We start from the raw sequence: 17119 nt of genomic DNA on the forward strand, positions 1-17119 counted from the left end.
GTAATATTGTCACATTATTGTCTGCCTGGCATCTGAGTTTTACAAGTACCCTGTTTCAACCCCCCCCCCCCAAAAAAAAAGAATCAGGAAAATTAAGTTAAAGCTTGAGGGGTGGTCCGCTCTTCTGATGCATCTCGATTACCATTATCTTCCCCTTCTAGCACTAGGAAAGAGTTAAATAGCCTTCTAGTTAAACAAGGGTTTTAGTCACTGAAGAAAGGGAAGAGACAGTTTGGAAGATTCCTTTACTGGTTATCCAAGATGGCTTGCTTACCTAAATTCTCTCAGGAATGACGAAGTTGCTTGACCTCTCGTCCTTTGCAGTCTTCTAAGTTGGAACTTCAGGTCCAGCTCTGACTTGGTGATGCTTACCAGAAAGTGGGTTCAAGTTGAAAGTGCTTCCTTGGCAGTCAGGATCCCATTTCTTCTTGTTTCCTGGTCTGCTTCTGAGGATATTTGATATTTTTTTCTGGCTTCCTTTAAATTGTTTGGACCTAGGACATATAGATTGTCTTCTGTAGCCTGAATGTAAGAGGCTCTCTACTTCAGTTTTCATTCCTTCAGAGGTTCCTCCTCTGTCACCTGTAGGTAACAAGTTCAAAACATTGGAGTCTTAATGGAAATTCTGCAGTTCGCACATAGTGAGTCCAGAAGGACTGGCGATGCTAAACTGTTGTCTTGCGCTCTGCCCCAGAAGCAAAGCATCCCGCTGGCCAGCGTGCTTCAGCTCCGTGGTTCCCAGGTTCAGAGGGCCATGCAGTGCTCGCTCAGTGGGGAAGAGCATCTGCTTGGGACGGTTAGGTAGGTCCTAGGCCAGAGTTCCTGTGATTTTAAGAGATGTAGTGATGACCCCTGAAGAGGGTTTCTTTACTTGTTCTTGCTTTTGTGTGAGCAGAATGACTCCTATGATTCTTACCTAGTTCTTGCTGAGATCATTTGGTTTTGGTACAACCTTGGGCTCTAGTCTAGGTGTAGATGATGAAGCATTCTATATCATAAAGTAGAGTGTTAGCATCGGAGGGATCTTAAGACATTATTGCGCACCTTGCCCAGGTCTCCTAATCCTTGTTTTGGGATCCTTTCTTTGTTCCCATTCATCTTCACAGGAACGAGAGTGGGAGATGATGCCAAAGAACAACTCCTCACTCTCCCAAGAGCACTTGGATGCTCTATCCCACCCCCTACACCCCTCGCCCAGTCTTCTAAGGCCAGAGTTCTTTTCTCTGTGCAAGCATTATTGACAGAATAAGTGCTGGCGTTGAGACAGGTCTGGTGAAGTGACCAGGCCCCTTGGTCCCCTGGCCCAGAGGTTCTGTGTCTGCTCCTGCAGGCTCCAGTTCAGGTATTGTATGAAGTTTATTCTTTCATCCTCTTGCCGTTCATTGGCTTTGTCCTTAGGCTTAGGCCCCAAGGAATTGTTCCTTTATCCACTTGTTGATAAAGCAGAGGTAGCTCAAGAGGACAGGTCTTTAGCAAGATTTCATGAACAAATGAATGGATGCATGAGGTCAGGTTTGTCTGTGTAAGTCATCAGGTTATCTGTTGATACCATTCATGTATCATCATGTATCATCATGTTTGTTCTCTAGTGCTTCCTCCAGCTCCCAAGTACATAGTCTAAAAGGAACTGCAGTAAGCCCCTGTGTGAAATAGGAATGGCTTAGAAAACAGGGCTTTCTGTGTAACTCTTAAACTCCGACTTAGATTTGGCCTTCTCTAGCCTGTTTTATTTGTGAACTCATGATTAAAGAAAATGAAGTCATCTTTATTCTCCATGCCTGCCTTACCTTTTCCTTAGCTATACTCTGAGTGTGCAGGCACCGCAGCTAAGGTTGGTCCAGAGGAAACTAGCACAGCTTTTTGCCAGGGTTTATTTTCTTGGACTATAGAGCAGCTGCAAGGCGGGTGCTTTTCCTATCTGTTCCTCATCTGACTAAAAGCCCAAAAATGCTTTAGCAGCTAGATCTGGGACTGGCTCTTCCGGTGGGGATGGGAACTGCTTTGCCCTATCCCACTCTGCCCTGCCTTGCCCTGCCTTGCCCTGCTGTTAGGAAGTTCATGACTTCAAGTCAGACAGCAGAGGGCATGGTGCTTTCAGATAAAAGAAAACTGTCTGAGACCAAATGTCTGCCATCCACTCTTTTTTTTTTCTCTACTGTTCAGTGAGTGAAGGTGGCTGATAGTGATTCATTGTTACCTTGTGCTTTTCTGTAGCTGGGCTTTACTGTGCCCTTAGAATAGGTAGCAAGGTGTTGCCTGCCTTGTATTATACAGAGTTCTTAAACAGACACGAACCCCCTTCCTATCCCCAGCCCCAGTTCATCTTCCTCCCAGCCCTGACATCCTTCAGTTAGTGAACAGTGCTTCGTGCAGATAATCGTTCTTCCCATCTTCTCTGGACGGACGTGCAGTGGCAGCTGCTGCTTTCCTAATTTTGAAAAAAAAAAATGTCATTTGATGAAAGCCACTTGAAGAGGGTTGTTTGTTTGTTTGTTTTCTCCAGTCTTGGGCAAGTTGGAATTTTAGATTGTGTAGTGAATGGGGTCTTATGAAGCCAGCAGTAAGTATGGCCAGTCACGTGCTGTTGGCTGTGTCTAGGGGTGCAGCCTCCCCTCCTGTTAATATTGGAAATGCTTTAGACAGACTGGCTTTGTATCCATTTTGTATCTCCTCTACTGCCAGGGCTATTGGGGTCAGGCTCAGGTAGGGGGCCTGCTTCAGCCCAGTAAACTGTACTACCTCATGCTCCTGAGCCTGTGTTTGCTTTTCTTCCAAACCAGGTAAACTGTCTTGAGCCCCATCCTCATCTGCCTGTTTTGGCAACCAGTGGCCTAGACCATGATGTGAAGATCTGGGCGCCGACAGCTGAAGCTTCCACTGAGCTGACAGGGTTAAAGGAAGTAAGTGGCTAGCTGAAGACATTCGTTTCTATTTGTGCATGTAACTGTTCGCATTCCTCCTTGTCATAGGAAGGAATAACTGCTGCTCAGCTCTTTAAAGGTGTTGCTCTAACACTGTCTTCTGCCTTTCTCCCTGCATCTCTGGGACAGTCCTGAGCTCTGAAGTGCTTCTGCTTAGAAGGTAGAAAGCATCTTCAGGAGATGATGCTATTTTACATTAAAGCATCCAATCTTCTCAGTGGCCGACCTTGGGCATCCTTTGCTAATCTAATCTAGCTCAATATTAGCTTAGTGATAACTCAAAGAGTGATTTATTGGGACAGAAGAGAGAGAGAGAGACAGAGAGAGAGAGAGAGCGTGTGTGTGTGTGCGTGCGTGTGCGCGCGCGCACACACACACATATCCTTGGTTTTCAGAGACAGACTTTCTTGTTTGTTTGTTTGTTTGTTTTTTTTCCATTTTTTATTAGGTATTTAGCTCATTTACATTTCCAATGCTATACCAAAAGTCCCCCATATCCACCCACCCCCAATCCCCTACCCACCCACTCCCCCTTTTTGGCCCTGGTGTTCCTCTGTACTGGGGCATATAAAGTTTGCGTGTCCAATGGGCCTCTCTTTCCAGTGATGGCCGACTAGGCCATCTTTTGATACATATGCAGCTAGAGTCAAGAGCTCCGGGGTACTGGTTAGTTCATAATGTTGTTCCGCCTATAGGGTTGCAGATCCCTTTAGCTCCTTGGCTACTCTCTCTAGCTCCTCCATTGGGAGCCCTGTGATCCATCCATTAGCTGACTGTGAGCATCCACTTCTGTGTTTGCTAGGCCCCGGCATAGTCTCACAAGAGACAGCTACATCTGGGTCCTTTCGATAAAATCTTGCTAGTGTATGCAATGGTGTCAGCGTTTGGATGCTGATTATGGGGTGGATCCCTGGATATGGCAGTCTCTACATGGACCATCCTTTCATCTCAGCTCCAAACTTTGAGAGACAGACTTTCAATGCTTAGCTCAGGCTGGCCCTGAATTTGTAATTCTAACTCTACCTTCAAGTGCTGGGTTGCAGTCCTCCAAACAGCAACACCAGACTCTTTGATGAAACTCAGAGTTTGTATCCATATCCCTTCTCCCAACACTTTCCGGTTCCAGGTGATCAAGAAGAACAAGCGAGAGCGGGATGAAGACAGCTTGCACCACACTGATCTGTTTGATAGTCACATGCTGTGGTTCCTTATGCATCACCTGAGACAGAGACGCCATCATCGGGTAAGCTTCAGCTGGAAGTGGGCTCCCAAGGACTGTGCTCCTTTAAAGAAGGCTAAAAAAGGTTCACGGCACACTTCTTACTGCTTTAAAGAGGAATGGAGTGATCTTGGTTGGGTGTCCCATCCATTGGCCTTTATCCCCATTAGAGCAACTAGTAGAAAGGAGGTGGTGTGTGATTTTTGTCCTCTGTCACCATATATGCAGAGGGGTAGCTTTATAGTTGCAGTGGCTGGAGGGTCGGGGAGAGTAGAGAAGAAATACTTGCTCAGGTGACCTGTGTTAACTGCCATGCTAAAAGAGGTCTAGAGCAAGCCGCAGACCCACACATTGTTATTGAGAGTGCAGCCACACTCCTTCATGGTGTTATTTATCTGTGACTGCTTTCATGGTGCAAAGACAGAGCTGAACAGTTTCAGCAGAGACCACATGGCTTAAAACACTTGCTGTCTGGCTTTTTAAGAAAGCGCTGAGCCAGGTACAGTAGTAACCATAACCCTAGCTACCGGGAGGCTGAGGGACGGAGAGTCAACAGCCCACCCTAGGTTATTTAATCTAGAAGAAAAAATAAGTTCTGCCGATTCCTGACCCAATCTACATCTAACAGTCTTGTCCTTGATCCAAGGACATTACTAACAAGGATTTCCCATCCTACAGCGCTGGCGAGAACCTGGGGTTGGGGCCACAGATGCAGACTCTGATGAGTCTCCCAGCTCCTCAGACACATCCGACGAGGAGGAGGGCCCTGACCGGGTGCAGTGCATGCCATCCTGAGGCCCCACACCTAGGAGGGATGGGCTGGGGCTGCCAACCCGATCCTGCCTGGGCAACTCTTTTTCAGTCCCAGGCCCTTACATTCAACAGAAATGCACTTTGGACTTTTTGTTTAAATAAAAGAAAGATACCTGAGGAGGACAGAGCACAGGAGACGGAACCAGCAGAGAGCCCCTAGAAGTGAGAGATGAGAAGGAGCCTGAATGAGCTTCCATGGAAGGTGCAAAGGACTCAGAGAAATGGGCCTCTCCCTGAAGCCTTTTGTCAATGGGCTTGGATAGGAAGTGGGGCTTCTTTTTCTTTAACCTCCCTTGTTTCTTTTGGGGGTGGGGGGTACCAATAGGCCAGAGAGAAGGCTGGGCATGCCACTCTCTTTGGTTTAGGGTTTCACCTTTTTTTTTTCCTTTGTTTTTTAAGAAGTCTGACAGTTGCTTTGTTTTTTGCCCGAGCAACCACGTCCCATCCCAGGATCCTGTTTTTCTGGGAAATCCTTAAGAGCCCCCAGCCACCCCAGCACTCTGCTCTCCCTTCCACAACACTTACTCTCTGACCTTACCACAGTGCTCTGCACTGCTGCCCGTTGTCTCCTTCACTCACTCGTCATCCAGCGCCCTCTAAATGGGGGCTGGGATGGGGACTGAGGAGACGTGGGAGGGACAAGAGACGGAAAAACAGGAAGAAGTTACCTCTTGGTTTTGGTTTTAACTGTTCAGTGGTGGCAATTTCCCTGTCCCTATCACTGTTAGAGGCCTACTTTTATATCTATAAATATATTAAAAAGCAAGTTAAACTTGGATGTATCAAGTTAAAATTATTGTCAGAAGTTTAAATACCTATATATTCTCTATGAATCCAATGCAATAAAGGGGCTGCAAGGAAGAGCAAGCGATCGAGTGATGCTGAAGAGGTGACGTGGGTCAGATGATTCATGGCTGCTCTCAGAGCCTAGGGCTTACCTGTAGCTTTCCCAAGGCTCAAGGGTGGAAACATAGTCAGCTGTGCCCTTCTCTGCCTCAGTACTGAGCTTTAGAAAAACAAATTCCTCTCAACTTTGCCTCAGGTCTCCTAATTTCTGTAAGTCTGTGGGGGCTCCCAAGATTGCTCCTCTCATTAGAGGCTGGCCTGTCTCTAAAACATGACTGAAGTGTGACTTCAGGAAGGGCGTCACTGCTGCAGACTGTCTCCTGGTTCTGAGTATAACGGAAAGCACACTCGCCCCCTCCCTTTAGTTAGCTGCTTGATTCTTTAAGCATCCAACTCCACACCAGCTCCCTTCCTAATGGAAGGATGAAGGGAGAGCTTCCTGGGAATCAAGGGACAAGCCAGTAATTGGAGGATTTATTCTGGTGCCTGGGGCTTAGAGCCCTGTCTTCAGCACTGGCCACTGAGTATGAAAGTCCCTGTGGAATTCTTACCCTAAATGCTTGTGCTGCTCTTCCTGTGCCCCGGTGTTCACAAGGTCCAGTCAGGAGGCCTACACCATGGGATGGAAGTTGGAGAGAGAGCGGAGGGTGGTATCCTACACACTCTTTCCTCTTGACCCCATCCAGCAGCGCAGGCCAGATGCCAGCTCCTGGGCTTCCTTCGTGGCAGGGAGTGTGTGGTAACTGAGTAGTAGTCTTATGTCCTCACTGCTAGAGGGATGATGAGGTGGGCTTAAAACCATGCACTCTGGAATTTGTTGTATTTTTTTCTCAGTAAAGCTTTTCCCCTGACTGCTGCTTTGTGTGGTATGTGGTCCATTTATTGTGATAGAGGACATAGTGTACAGTGTATTCCTTCCAGATACATGCTTGATTTTGCTCATACTTAAAAAGTGAAGTCTGGGATATCCCTGTTTCTAGTGCTTGAGCCATAGAAGAATGTTGTAAGGGAAATAGGTCTGTTAATGTCAGTGGTGCTTAAGAGATGGGGCACTTTCTTTGGGGTTGTTTTCTAGTCCCTTGTTCTATACTGCAGTGAGTGGTGATAGGGAAAACATGGCTACACACCCCCTCCCAGTCATTCAGAGCTTCCCAAACTTAGTGACCCACAGAGATTCTAGAATCAGTCAGGTACGGTAGAGTCAGTCACCTTTATTCCAGGGTTAGAACAAGGCTGTGCACGCTGCAGACAGAGGAGCACAGGCTAGGAGCAACCTCACAGCAGCACGAGGGGGTGAGTATATTAGGGCAGGTTAGTCTGTTTAAAGTTTGGTTTTTGCCTTACAGAGAAGCTTCTGAGAAGCACCCTGTCTCCTCCCTCTTCCATAAGGGAAGCGCCGTCTCACTCCTGCTCCCATGGAACACCCCAGAAGGAAGGATGTTACCCAGAGTTCCTTTCTCCCACCCAGTTGTACAAGGATTTCTTGTCTTAAAGGAGATGCCAGGCAAGACTAGGGAGATTTAGGAAGGACCTTTAAGGCAAAGCTGGAGTCTTCGAGGTGTGAGAGTTAAGGCAGGTGTCTGCAGCAGTGGCCAGAGGAGATGGGCAATCTGGGCTCAGCTAGGAACTGAGGGTGCTCTAGTCAGTCTGGCTTCAAGAACCCTCTTCTGACAGCCATTCCTCCCCTCCCTGTGAAGTTTTGCTCCCACATCCTAAAAGCACCTACCTTCATCTTTCTCTAAATTGTCTCTTAGCTCACATGTAAATGTAACATTTGTTGTGGTTAGTTGAAATGTGTTCTTTTCTGTTTGGACTCTGTAACAATTTGGCTCTGCCACTTCCTTTCTGTGGCATCCCCTCCCACTCCCGCTCTGGCCTAGACAATAAGTTAATGCTAAAAACCACAAAAAAGGGCAGACATGGCAGTGCGGGTTTAATATACATATATGTAGAATATATATGTACACACAGTTAGCACGGTCAAGATGGGGAAGGGCATCTTGGGACAGGGAGGAGGCTGGGTTCACTCACTGCACTCTAGTGACTTGACTGTGTGGCATCCACAAACCCAAATGAGAAAGGTTACCAGTCCCTTCCTGGATTGAATCAGGGTGGTGGTCAGTGCAAAGGAAACACTGTAATTAACTACTTGCTTGGAGAATTCTAAACTGGAGAGTGGAAAGGTTGCCTACAATACTCTGTAGGTTGTGGGCAGGTTGGGGTTAAAACCTAAGGATCTCATCCCCCAATCTCCCTAGGCTCCAGGTCAGTTTATCCAACAGTCTGTATTTAGAAACTGAGGAGCAGAAAGTGGGCCTGTCTCTGCCTGCGTCCCTAGCTCAGGCTCAGTAGTGCATGGTCCCGGCATCGTCTCTCCAGAGCAGAAGGTTGGGGGACAGTAAATGCTGGCTTCTCCATTGGGGTTTGATCTTTGGGACCAGGAAAGGATCGAGTGGTCTTCTCATTAAGATTTCTGGCTCATCCGCATCCCAGGCCCATAACAAGGGCATAAGGAGGGCCCATTGGCACTCAGGACCTCAGCCTAAGGGAACAGCAGGAAGCTGGCTTCTAACCAGTCCAGCATAGAGATACAAACACTGAGTCCTGGCTTTTCTTTGTCCCTTACCAGGTGGAGGTTGAGTGGCCTCTTTACCTTCCTTCCCCACTGGTTTTCTTTAGATACAACCATCTCTCCCATACCTCATCTTCACCATAGCTCCTCAGTGTAGGAAAATGCAGGTCCTTTCTGCTTCCATAAAGATGTGGGGGAAGAGTGGAGGAAAGGGGAGAAGGAGGAGGAATGTGCCAATTTCTGTTTACATAGAAAAAGCGTCCACCTCCCCCTATAGTGGGGGGATTTAAGCCCCCCCTCCCTTGCCTCCAATCCCCTCATGAGGAGGAGGAACTAGATGAGCTAGACAGACAGACAGCCAGAGCGTGCGCACACGCACACACACGCGCATAGTAAGGGTTAGGACCAAGTTAGTAAATGGGTACGGAGCAGGGGGTTGCCCTAGCCCCTCCCATTGAGGATGGGGAAGGGAGTGGTCTGATGAAGATCCAACCTTCCTCCTCTTCCTCCCCCTTGTTCAGGCCTTCTTTGGTGGGGGAGCCAATTTGATGATTTCTTCTTCAGAGGGCTGCCGGATAATGTCTGAAAAAAAAAAGGGGGGTGTTCCCAGGGATGGAGGTCGCCAGGCAGGCAGGCAGGCCCATTAAGCATCAACCTCTCCCCAAATTCAGAATGACTTTCTACTCTTAAAAATACAGTCAGGCTGGGCGGTGGTGGCGCACGCCTTTAATCCCAGCACTTGGGAGGCAGAGGCAAGCAGATTTCTGAGTTCGAGGCCAGCCTGGTCTACAAGGTGAGTTCCAGGACAGCCAGGGCTATACAGAGAAACCCTGTCTCAAAAAACCAAAATAAATAAATAAAATAAATAAATAGTATATGTAGTATACATATACTATACAATATATAGTATATACATATATACACACACATACATGCATGCATATATATATAGTCAGACAGGGAAGGGAGACCTAGAGCTATGCCAAAGGTATGGCTTCTTACCTTTGTACTTCTTGGCACTGGGAATACGGGTTAGCTTGGTGTCCAGCTCCTCCTCCTCAGAGATCTTCAGCACACGGGTTCTGTAGTCAACCACCATAGTGAGGAGGTCAGGACGGCGAGATATCTCAAAGATGTGCTCAATGTAGGAGAGGTTGTCTGGAGGAAGGCAGCTTGTGTCAGAGCTAGGCTATAGAGGTCAACTTCTGCCCTGTCAAAACTGGTATTCTTGAACCACAACTAAGTTGCTGACATTGGTTATGGGAAGGGACAGCAGTGAAAGAAGTGGCTACCAAGCCAGGAAAAGAAAGTTGGAGGCAGCCAAATACAATTCAAAGCATTACTCCTTAGCGGGACAGGTATTTAGCCTAGATCTTCTAGGGTATAAATGGAAAATACAGACGTTGGGCTAGATACCAAGTCCATCCTGGGGAATGGTACAATAGAAAGGCTGCCTTCAAAACTACCCACACCCACCCTGTCTTTCCACTTTCCTTCCAGATGAGTATGGGGAGAAATCCCAGACACTACACAGAACAGGAAGGTGAGATTTATGGTCAATCAAAGAGATATTCTGAGCCAGTAAGGAAAGTTACATAACTGACAGAAAGCATTGACACCATCAGGCTGGCTTAAGATTGCCATTATTTCATCTGGCTCCTGTCCTCTGATTGTTGCAATAGTCTTAACTGTAAGAGGTCGTCCTTCGGCTTTCCTCCCTGCTGTCAGACCCCAGCCAGACTCGTTCATAGGAAGGACTCTGGGGTGACTTCAGTTTCACACACCTGTAACTAACTCGGCTGCCTTAGACCCAATATTTTTTAGCCCAGCTAACGTAGACTGTGTTCTTTTGCTTAACATGTTCTCTGGGTTCTACCTTAGACATACCATTTGCTTTTGGAGGCAGTCTATTATCAGCAACTTGGGGGGGGGGGCTCTCTCCTTCCAAGGTGAGCCCTGGGCCCTCTTGTTAGGCATACATGGCAAATCCTTTTACCTGCTATCCTGCCAGCACTTGGGGCCATCTTAAATGCCATTTGACCCTTCGAGCCCCAGCTGCATGGCATTGCTCTAATCCAGTGTCTCCCTCCCACCCCTAAAAGGCAGCAGTCTCTAGACATAGGTAAGAGAACATTAGAACAGTGGTCTTAAGTTCTACCACACATTGTACTGCTCAGGCCCGTAGGAGAACCTGTCTGACAACTCCTGTCGAGGGCCGATCACTTTACCCCCGCCTTGTCATGGGGTTTCCCCTTGTGTTCCTTGCAGTTTACTGAATGAGCAGCGCCCCCTCCACAACCTTTGTCCAGCTTGTTGTGGCTCTCCAGGAAGCTAAACCAGGCACTGCCTGTGGTGATCTCCTCACTCTTCTCACTGGGGATGTCCTCCTTGCAGGCTGACTTGAGCTGTTCCAGATCTTCAAGGGTGATGTTGTTGGTCAGGTCCTGAAGGAGAGTTCCGTACTCTGCCATGACTGGAGGAGAAAGGGAGAGAGCAAGCAGAGCTTACCCTATGGGGTAAGGGTCACTTACTTCAAGTACTTACCTGAGACTTAACTCCCACCCCCAGCAACATGCGCCCACACGCCCACACTTTGTCCTGCCCGGGAGAGTGAGCAGGTCTGGAGGGAGAAAAGGAAAGCCCTGCATAACAGAAGAAACTTAGAAAAGCTAGGAGCCGAGAGTGATAAGTCATAACACACACACACACACACACACACACACACACACACACACACACACACACACACACCCCAATACACCATCTTTTTCTTCTTTTTCCCTCCCTTAACGGTAACCCTGGCAACAGCTCCCCTGACTGAGGAGGCGGTTACCATGGCAACATTCTCCAGACTTTCTTACAGTCTCCCAAGTACCCCCTCCCCAATTGCCCCACCTACCTACAACTCCTCCCCCTGTCACAGGCTTGCCTAGCAGTGAGACGCTAAAAAGGATCTGGAAGGGTTGGTTCAAGCCCATGTGTCCCACCATTCTTGCCCAGAAGCACAGGGGTCCCTCGTTACATCTTCCCAGCACTCTACTGATGCCTTTGCATGTGTGCCTGGTTACTTGGCCTGAAGGATCCCTGGCCCCTCCATGCTTACTCATGCATTAGATTACTAGGTCTCAGGGGAGCATGGAGCAGTGGGCTACCCCCACCTTGTGGAGCCCATTTTCTCCCTTGATAGTTTACTGGGCCCAGCTCAGCCTTTGCTCCTAGCCTTTGTGCTGTGCCTGCAGCCCCCGCGCCCAAGAATACCAAGCGGCTGGCTCTGGCCCCCTGCCCAGTTCCCAGGCAGGCTGGGTGGTGGGGGGAGGGGAGTTGAGATGTAGCTTTCAGAATATGGCAGCAAGGAGGGCTGCCTTTGATGCTACCTTGAGTCTGGTCTCCAGAGGCATGGCTAGATCTGACCTAGGCCTCTGCACCATGTCTTTCGTGATCCTTAGTTGAGAGAAGAAACACCCAACAACACCCTTCACCAAGATAGGAACTATGGCAAAAATAAAAAAGGTCAGACCTGGGACTGGAGAGATGGCTCAGAGGTTAGCACTGGCTACTCTTCCAGAGGACCTGGGTTCAATTCCCAGCACCCACATGGCAGTTCACACCTGTCAGTTTCAGAGGATTCGACACCTTCACACAGACATATATATGCAGGCAAAACACCAATGTTGTTTTTTTTTTTTTTAAGCCTTTAGAACGTGGATTGTTAAAATGTAAAACTCCAGTGGTAAGCTAAAATCAGGGATCTGAGCATAGTAGCGTAGCCTACAATTTCAGTACTCAGGAGTCTGAGGCAGGAAGATTGCTGCAAGTTTAAGGTCAGTCTGGACTACCAGGCAAAACCTTGTTTCACATAAGGGCCAGTTTTCTGCAATGAGTATGTATTTTTTTTATAGTCTGAAAATTAAAACACCAAAACAGTATGCATCATAAACGTTCTGTGACTAGGCAAAAAGGTGGGCAAGAAGTGACTGGCCTTTCTACCTGACCACCCTGCCCATGCACCACCCAACCTGAGCTGAAGCTGGCAGATCAAAGGAGCCAGCTTGTCAAACCTGTTTGCCTTGATTCTAGCCTCTGTTGGAGAGGAACTGAGGCAGAGCCATGGGCATTGCACAGTAAGCGTGGACCCAGACGTCCTTATTCCTAGCCCCCTACTTTGACCAGAATAAACAAACCATCCTTGTTGGCAGGCACCGTGACACACGCAAACAATAAGCCAGACAGCGGGGCCAGCACGACCCCCAGAAGAATCGGCAGGAAGCATTTCTACTTGCACACCCAGGTGCCACCAGACAGAAGGGCCCAGCGGTGGTCCTGCCAGGCAGGGCCAGGGACAATGCTCTCTGACTGTCAGCACCAGGAACCATCTCTGCCTGGAAATCTAGGTCACAGCAGCAGGCTCCGGAGCCCAGCCCCGCCTCCACTGATAATCCTAGGGCAGAAAAGGGGACTTGGGGGAGGGGCTGGAGGGGGCTGGAAAAGTAGCATAGGATGGAGACAGGAAGACCCTGCCTCAAATGAAGCACTTGGGCCAAACCCTCATTGGAAAGGGGGTCACACTGCCTTGATGTCACAGGGAAGAAGAGTTTGTAAATACCAGAGCTGCTGTGGGAGGAAAGTGTGTAGCGCCGTGTGTGAATCTCTGGGGAGGAGTTAAGATTTAGGGCTCTGGATCTAAAACACAGATCTACTGGGGTGGTAGGCGGGAAGGGATTAATGTGTGTAACACACACACCCACAAAGGTTGGGGGCAGTAGGTAGGAGCTTTCCAAGAGTAAAACATACAAGCAGGCCCTAAAGAGAAATGTGGGCAGAGGTGTACAAGGTGGCTCAGGAAGAGATGGTGTTTGCACTCGGGGATGCACAAACTTGAATGTTGCTGAGTGAGAAGGGGTGTGTGGAAGATACTGTAGGTGTGTTTGGATGTTCTGGTAGTGGAGATCAGTGCAGCACTAGCTGCCAACTTATGTGAGTTGTATGTTTGTATTTGAGCCAGTTAAGAGTATGCAAGACCACTTACATAGACTCACATCCAGAGGGGTGAGGGGAGCCTCCAGTATGACAAAAGAGAGTTGGCCTTGGGAAAGGCTGCACATGAGGAATTCAGTGTGTGTGTGTGTGTGTGTGTGTGTGTATGTGGGGGGGGGTGGACCAAGGGACCAAGCACAGATTCCACAAGGCTGAAGGCTCCACTCAGCTGTTACCATAGCAACCTCAGTTCAGGGTGCCCCACCCCCCAGTCATCAGAACAATGACCCTGCCATGGGAAGTGTGAGAAGTGCTAAGGGCCAGAAAGAATGGGGATGGGGGGAGGAGGGGGTCCTTGAGGGAACAGTGAAGGAGTCGGAGCTACCATTTGCCTACAGCCAGCTGTGAAAGAGGCAAGGGCAGAAAAGTTAGGGAATACTTTTTAGGGCACAGAATCTCTTCTGCATGACTTTCAGGTTTCACTCATCAGCTGCTATGGTCCCTGGCCGGTCAGTCTGGTTATAGTGGGGCTTGGCAGAGCTTGCCTTTCTCACCCTCCCCAAAGATTTAGGATTTGTAAGGGCCTAAGGAGAAGTCTCCTCTCCTGGCTCTGAAAACTTCCCATCTCTGGAGCACTGGGCTGAGGCCATTCTTGGGACAGGATATCAGGGCAGGAACTGAGAGCCTGAGCTGAGGCTGCCAGGAAGTTAGTCCCCTTCCCTCCCATCTCACTCTGTGTTGTGTTCACTGCTTCCTCACACCTCCCTCCCTCCCTGCCTGCCCTCCTAAGCCGGCTCTAGGCATAGCCTTGACCACCGAGAATGCTTTAGGTGAGGGTCAGGAAGCAGATGCTAGCTAGCCCTGCGTGTGCTCAGAGCAGCCTAGCAAAAGAGAACCACCTGTGGTGGAGGTGGCGGCAGCAGCAGAATAATTTCTGAGCATTTTGACACTAATGGTAGTGTCAAACTCTGGTAGATTATCCCCTTTTCCAGAGCACTTGGTTCCAGATAGGAAATGTAAAAGGGAAGCCCAAGGATTAGATGTCACCCCTTCCTCCACATCTTCTACAGCTGCCAAAGGCTGCGGGGAGGAGCGATCCTATTACAGATGCAGAGACTAGAGGGTCCCTCTAAGGAGCAGGAGGCCAATTCCTAGGCACTCACTTCAGTCAGCCTTGTCTCAAGTCGGGAACTGGAGGAAGTAATCAAGGAAACAGGTGGGAAGGGCAGGCCGGGAGCAGGCTGGAGCTATTGGAATTTCAGTGCTATCAGGGCCTCAAATCCAAAGCCCCAGCAGTGTATTTCTTTCAGTATCTTAACCGACTTCTTCCCCCAACCTTTTAATCTAGCTTTGGGTAGCTCAGCAGACACTCTCCTTTCTTCCTGTAACAATGAAGAAAGTTTTACGGTTTCCAAGGTCAGCCTAGGAGCAGGGCTCCAAAATGTACATCTAAAAAAACGGAAAAACAGGTTGCCTCTGAGAAGGGGGAGGGCCATGCCCAAGATGGAGGCAGCCAGAGCTAACTGGCCTGGGATTAGGCAGGGCAGAGCGGGGCTTGCTGGTTATGAGCGGGGATGAGCCCTGTGTGACTAGCTAGCTTTCCCAGCTTTCCCCTTCCTGGTTTAGTTTCTCTCTCCCTAGTCATCTTTAGTTTATTTTTCTGCCTCTTTCAGTTACTCTTTTTTTGGGGGGGTTTCTTTTTTGTAATTTTGTCTCCCACCCCTCTCCCACCTGGGAGGACCAAAACCCAGGGCCTTGGGCTTGACAGGCAAGCACTCTACCATTGAGCTAATTCCCACCCCCCTTTTATTCTTTTACTGGGCACTGAGGCCTCCCAGCTCTTCCTGCTCACTCCATTTGGCGGTAGCCATGGATACATTTGAACTTGGTAAGACTCTGTGTTCCCACCTAAGTACCCAGAGCTACCATAAGGAAGGGATGAGCCTTCCGGATGGAAAGAGAGAGCAGCGGCTTGGGAGGGACTGATGCATACTGGGTGGCTACTGACCAGCCGGCGGAGATGGCCATCTTGACAGTGTACATGAAGGTGTGTGTGTGTGTGTGTGTGTGTGTGTGTGTGTGTGTGTGTGTGTGTGTGTGTGTGTGTGTGTGTGTGTGTGTGGTGTGTTACAGTGTGGCTCTGTGCCCTTATGTATGACAGCGTATGTACACCTGCCGAGCACAGGTGTCACACAAGTAGTAGGCGGCCAGGGAAGCTGGCAGCCTAGAGCTTGCTGGCGGTCTCCCCACGAGAGTGTTTAACCGCAAAGGGAAGAGCAATTAACGCTAATCGCTCCTACAGCCTGGGGGGGCCAGACGCACAACCTAGAGAAACAATATACAGCCTGGGGGGCCAAACACAGGAACCTAGAGAAACAAGGCTCCCTAACTTGAGATTCTCGTCCTCTCCAGCACCCTTCCTGTGCCTCTGGCCACCTCTTTCCTTTTCTCTGTGGCTCTCTGGTCAGCTCTCCCTGTCTTCTCACACATTCCTCTCATTCTCTCTCCCCCTGACTTGGGTTCCATCCTTGGCTGACTCATTCTTTTCACCCTCTCCCTGGCTTCTACTCCTTCCTCCATCCTTTGGCCATATTGATGTCCAGGCTCTAGCCACTCCCAGGTACCCTATGCTCTAAACTGGCAGTCAGCAACAAAGGTCACAAGAAGCCCCTCACCCAGGTAAGAGCACAGGCTCACCAGTCCTTGAGGTATTGCCCACTAAAACTGTAAAATCTGGGTGTGTTTGTGGACAGTGGTCCTTTCCACCCACTACTGAACATTCGTGTTAAGACTGATGCTGGTCAAGGAGACTCCACATGGGAGGTAACAAACGGGTTGTGGTGGGTGGGTGGATGCCTAGTGCAGGGGTGTTGTGATTTGGTTTGTATGAGAGGATGTGTGTAAGTCACATGGGTGTGTGTCACTGTGTGGTTGGCTGTCTTTTTTTTTTTCTTAAAGGTGTGTTTCTGTCCCTGTCGGTTTTGACAAGGATTGTTTTAAAAATTAGTGTCTTTATATTGGCTACATCATTCCTATGTATCCCCAGCCCCTTTCCTCTGGGCAAGCTTCCACCAATCCCACTCTCCTCAGATGCAGTAAACTGGGTGTGAGAGTACCCAGACCAGTTGCCTGCTGCCGGAGGAACTGAAGCAGGGCTGAGCTGAGCCTGGACGCCTGCAGAGGCGAGTCCGAAGCTAAAGCGAGGAGGGAGGGGCGGGAGCTGGCCTGGCTCGGCCGGCTGGGCGGGAAGCAGGCTACATCCTAATCCCCAGGCCCCGTCGGACTCCCAAACTGCTGTTCAGCACGGAATGGGCGGATGAAGCCACGCTGCCTGTGACACTCTCCAGTCTCTGGATGCATGGACAGAGAAGGACCCCATGGAGCCTGACACCGTGGACCTGTCTGAATCCTCAAGCTCCCCTATTTGTCCCCTGCGTCCGGGATCGTGACCCTCCAAACCCAGATCCCCAATCTACCTCCTCCCCACGACACATCTTCCCTCTGCCCCTCTCACCGCCTCCGGAGCTGAGAGCTCAGGGTGCGGGCACTCCCGGGTCCCCGGTTCCTAAGCAGCGTCTGGAGCCTGCTCCTTGGCTCCTGCCACCGCTGCCGCCGATCCTGCCGCCGCCGCCTCTTCCGCCCGTGGAGCAGAGCTTGAGCCCAGCACCGCCTCACCCCACCCGACTGGCCGGTGATGTCAGAGCCGGGGAGGGGCGGGGGGCGGGGAGCGGGGAGGAAAGGGGGAGGGGAAGCAGGAGGGGACAGGGACTGGGG

At 49.6% G+C, this 17119-nt stretch overlaps 2 protein-coding genes across 8 annotated transcripts in view; one reads left to right on the top strand and one right to left on the bottom strand.

Moving 5' to 3' along the window:
- Positions 1-6656, top strand: part of Dcaf8 (DDB1 and CUL4 associated factor 8) — a 48379-nt gene extending 41723 nt beyond the window's left edge. For 2 of the 4 annotated variants that reach the window (NM_001357204.1, NM_153555.2), the window contains exons 12-14: positions 2781-2900; positions 4048-4164; positions 4819-6656. In NM_001357204.1, the coding sequence (NP_001344133.1) occupies positions 2781-2900; positions 4048-4164; positions 4819-4935 (354 nt within the window). In that variant the 3' untranslated portion in view covers positions 4936-6656. Of the gene's footprint in view, positions 1-1106; positions 1343-2780; positions 2901-4047; positions 4165-4818 lie in introns of all 4 variants that reach the window. The other 2 variants (NR_151641.1, XM_011238889.3) reach the window with 2 other exon arrangements.
- A 334-nt stretch (positions 6657-6990) lies between these two features.
- Positions 6991-17067, bottom strand: Pea15a (phosphoprotein enriched in astrocytes 15A). Of its 4 annotated transcripts, none has more exons than NM_001329871.1 (4): positions 16860-17067; positions 10737-10844; positions 9374-9529; positions 6991-8953 (listed from the first exon to the last, which is right to left on the bottom strand). In NM_001329871.1, exons 2-4 carry the CDS (start codon positions 10840-10842, stop codon positions 8889-8891), a joined length of 327 nt encoding a protein of 108 aa, NP_001316800.1. In that variant the 5' UTR covers positions 10843-10844; positions 16860-17067; the 3' UTR covers positions 6991-8888. The 4 variants fall into 4 exon arrangements, with proteins under 4 accessions (NP_001316800.1, NP_035193.1, NP_001316798.1 ...); NM_011063.3 differs by having other exon boundaries at positions 10671-10844; NM_001329869.1 differs by having other exon boundaries at positions 10671-10844; positions 16822-17067.
- Positions 17068-17119: the final 52 nt, after the last annotated feature.

Source organism: Mus musculus, chromosome 1 (genome assembly GCF_000001635.26).
Source record: "Mus musculus strain C57BL/6J chromosome 1, GRCm38.p6 C57BL/6J".
NCBI classification, from domain to species: Eukaryota; Metazoa; Chordata; class Mammalia; order Rodentia; family Muridae; genus Mus; species Mus musculus.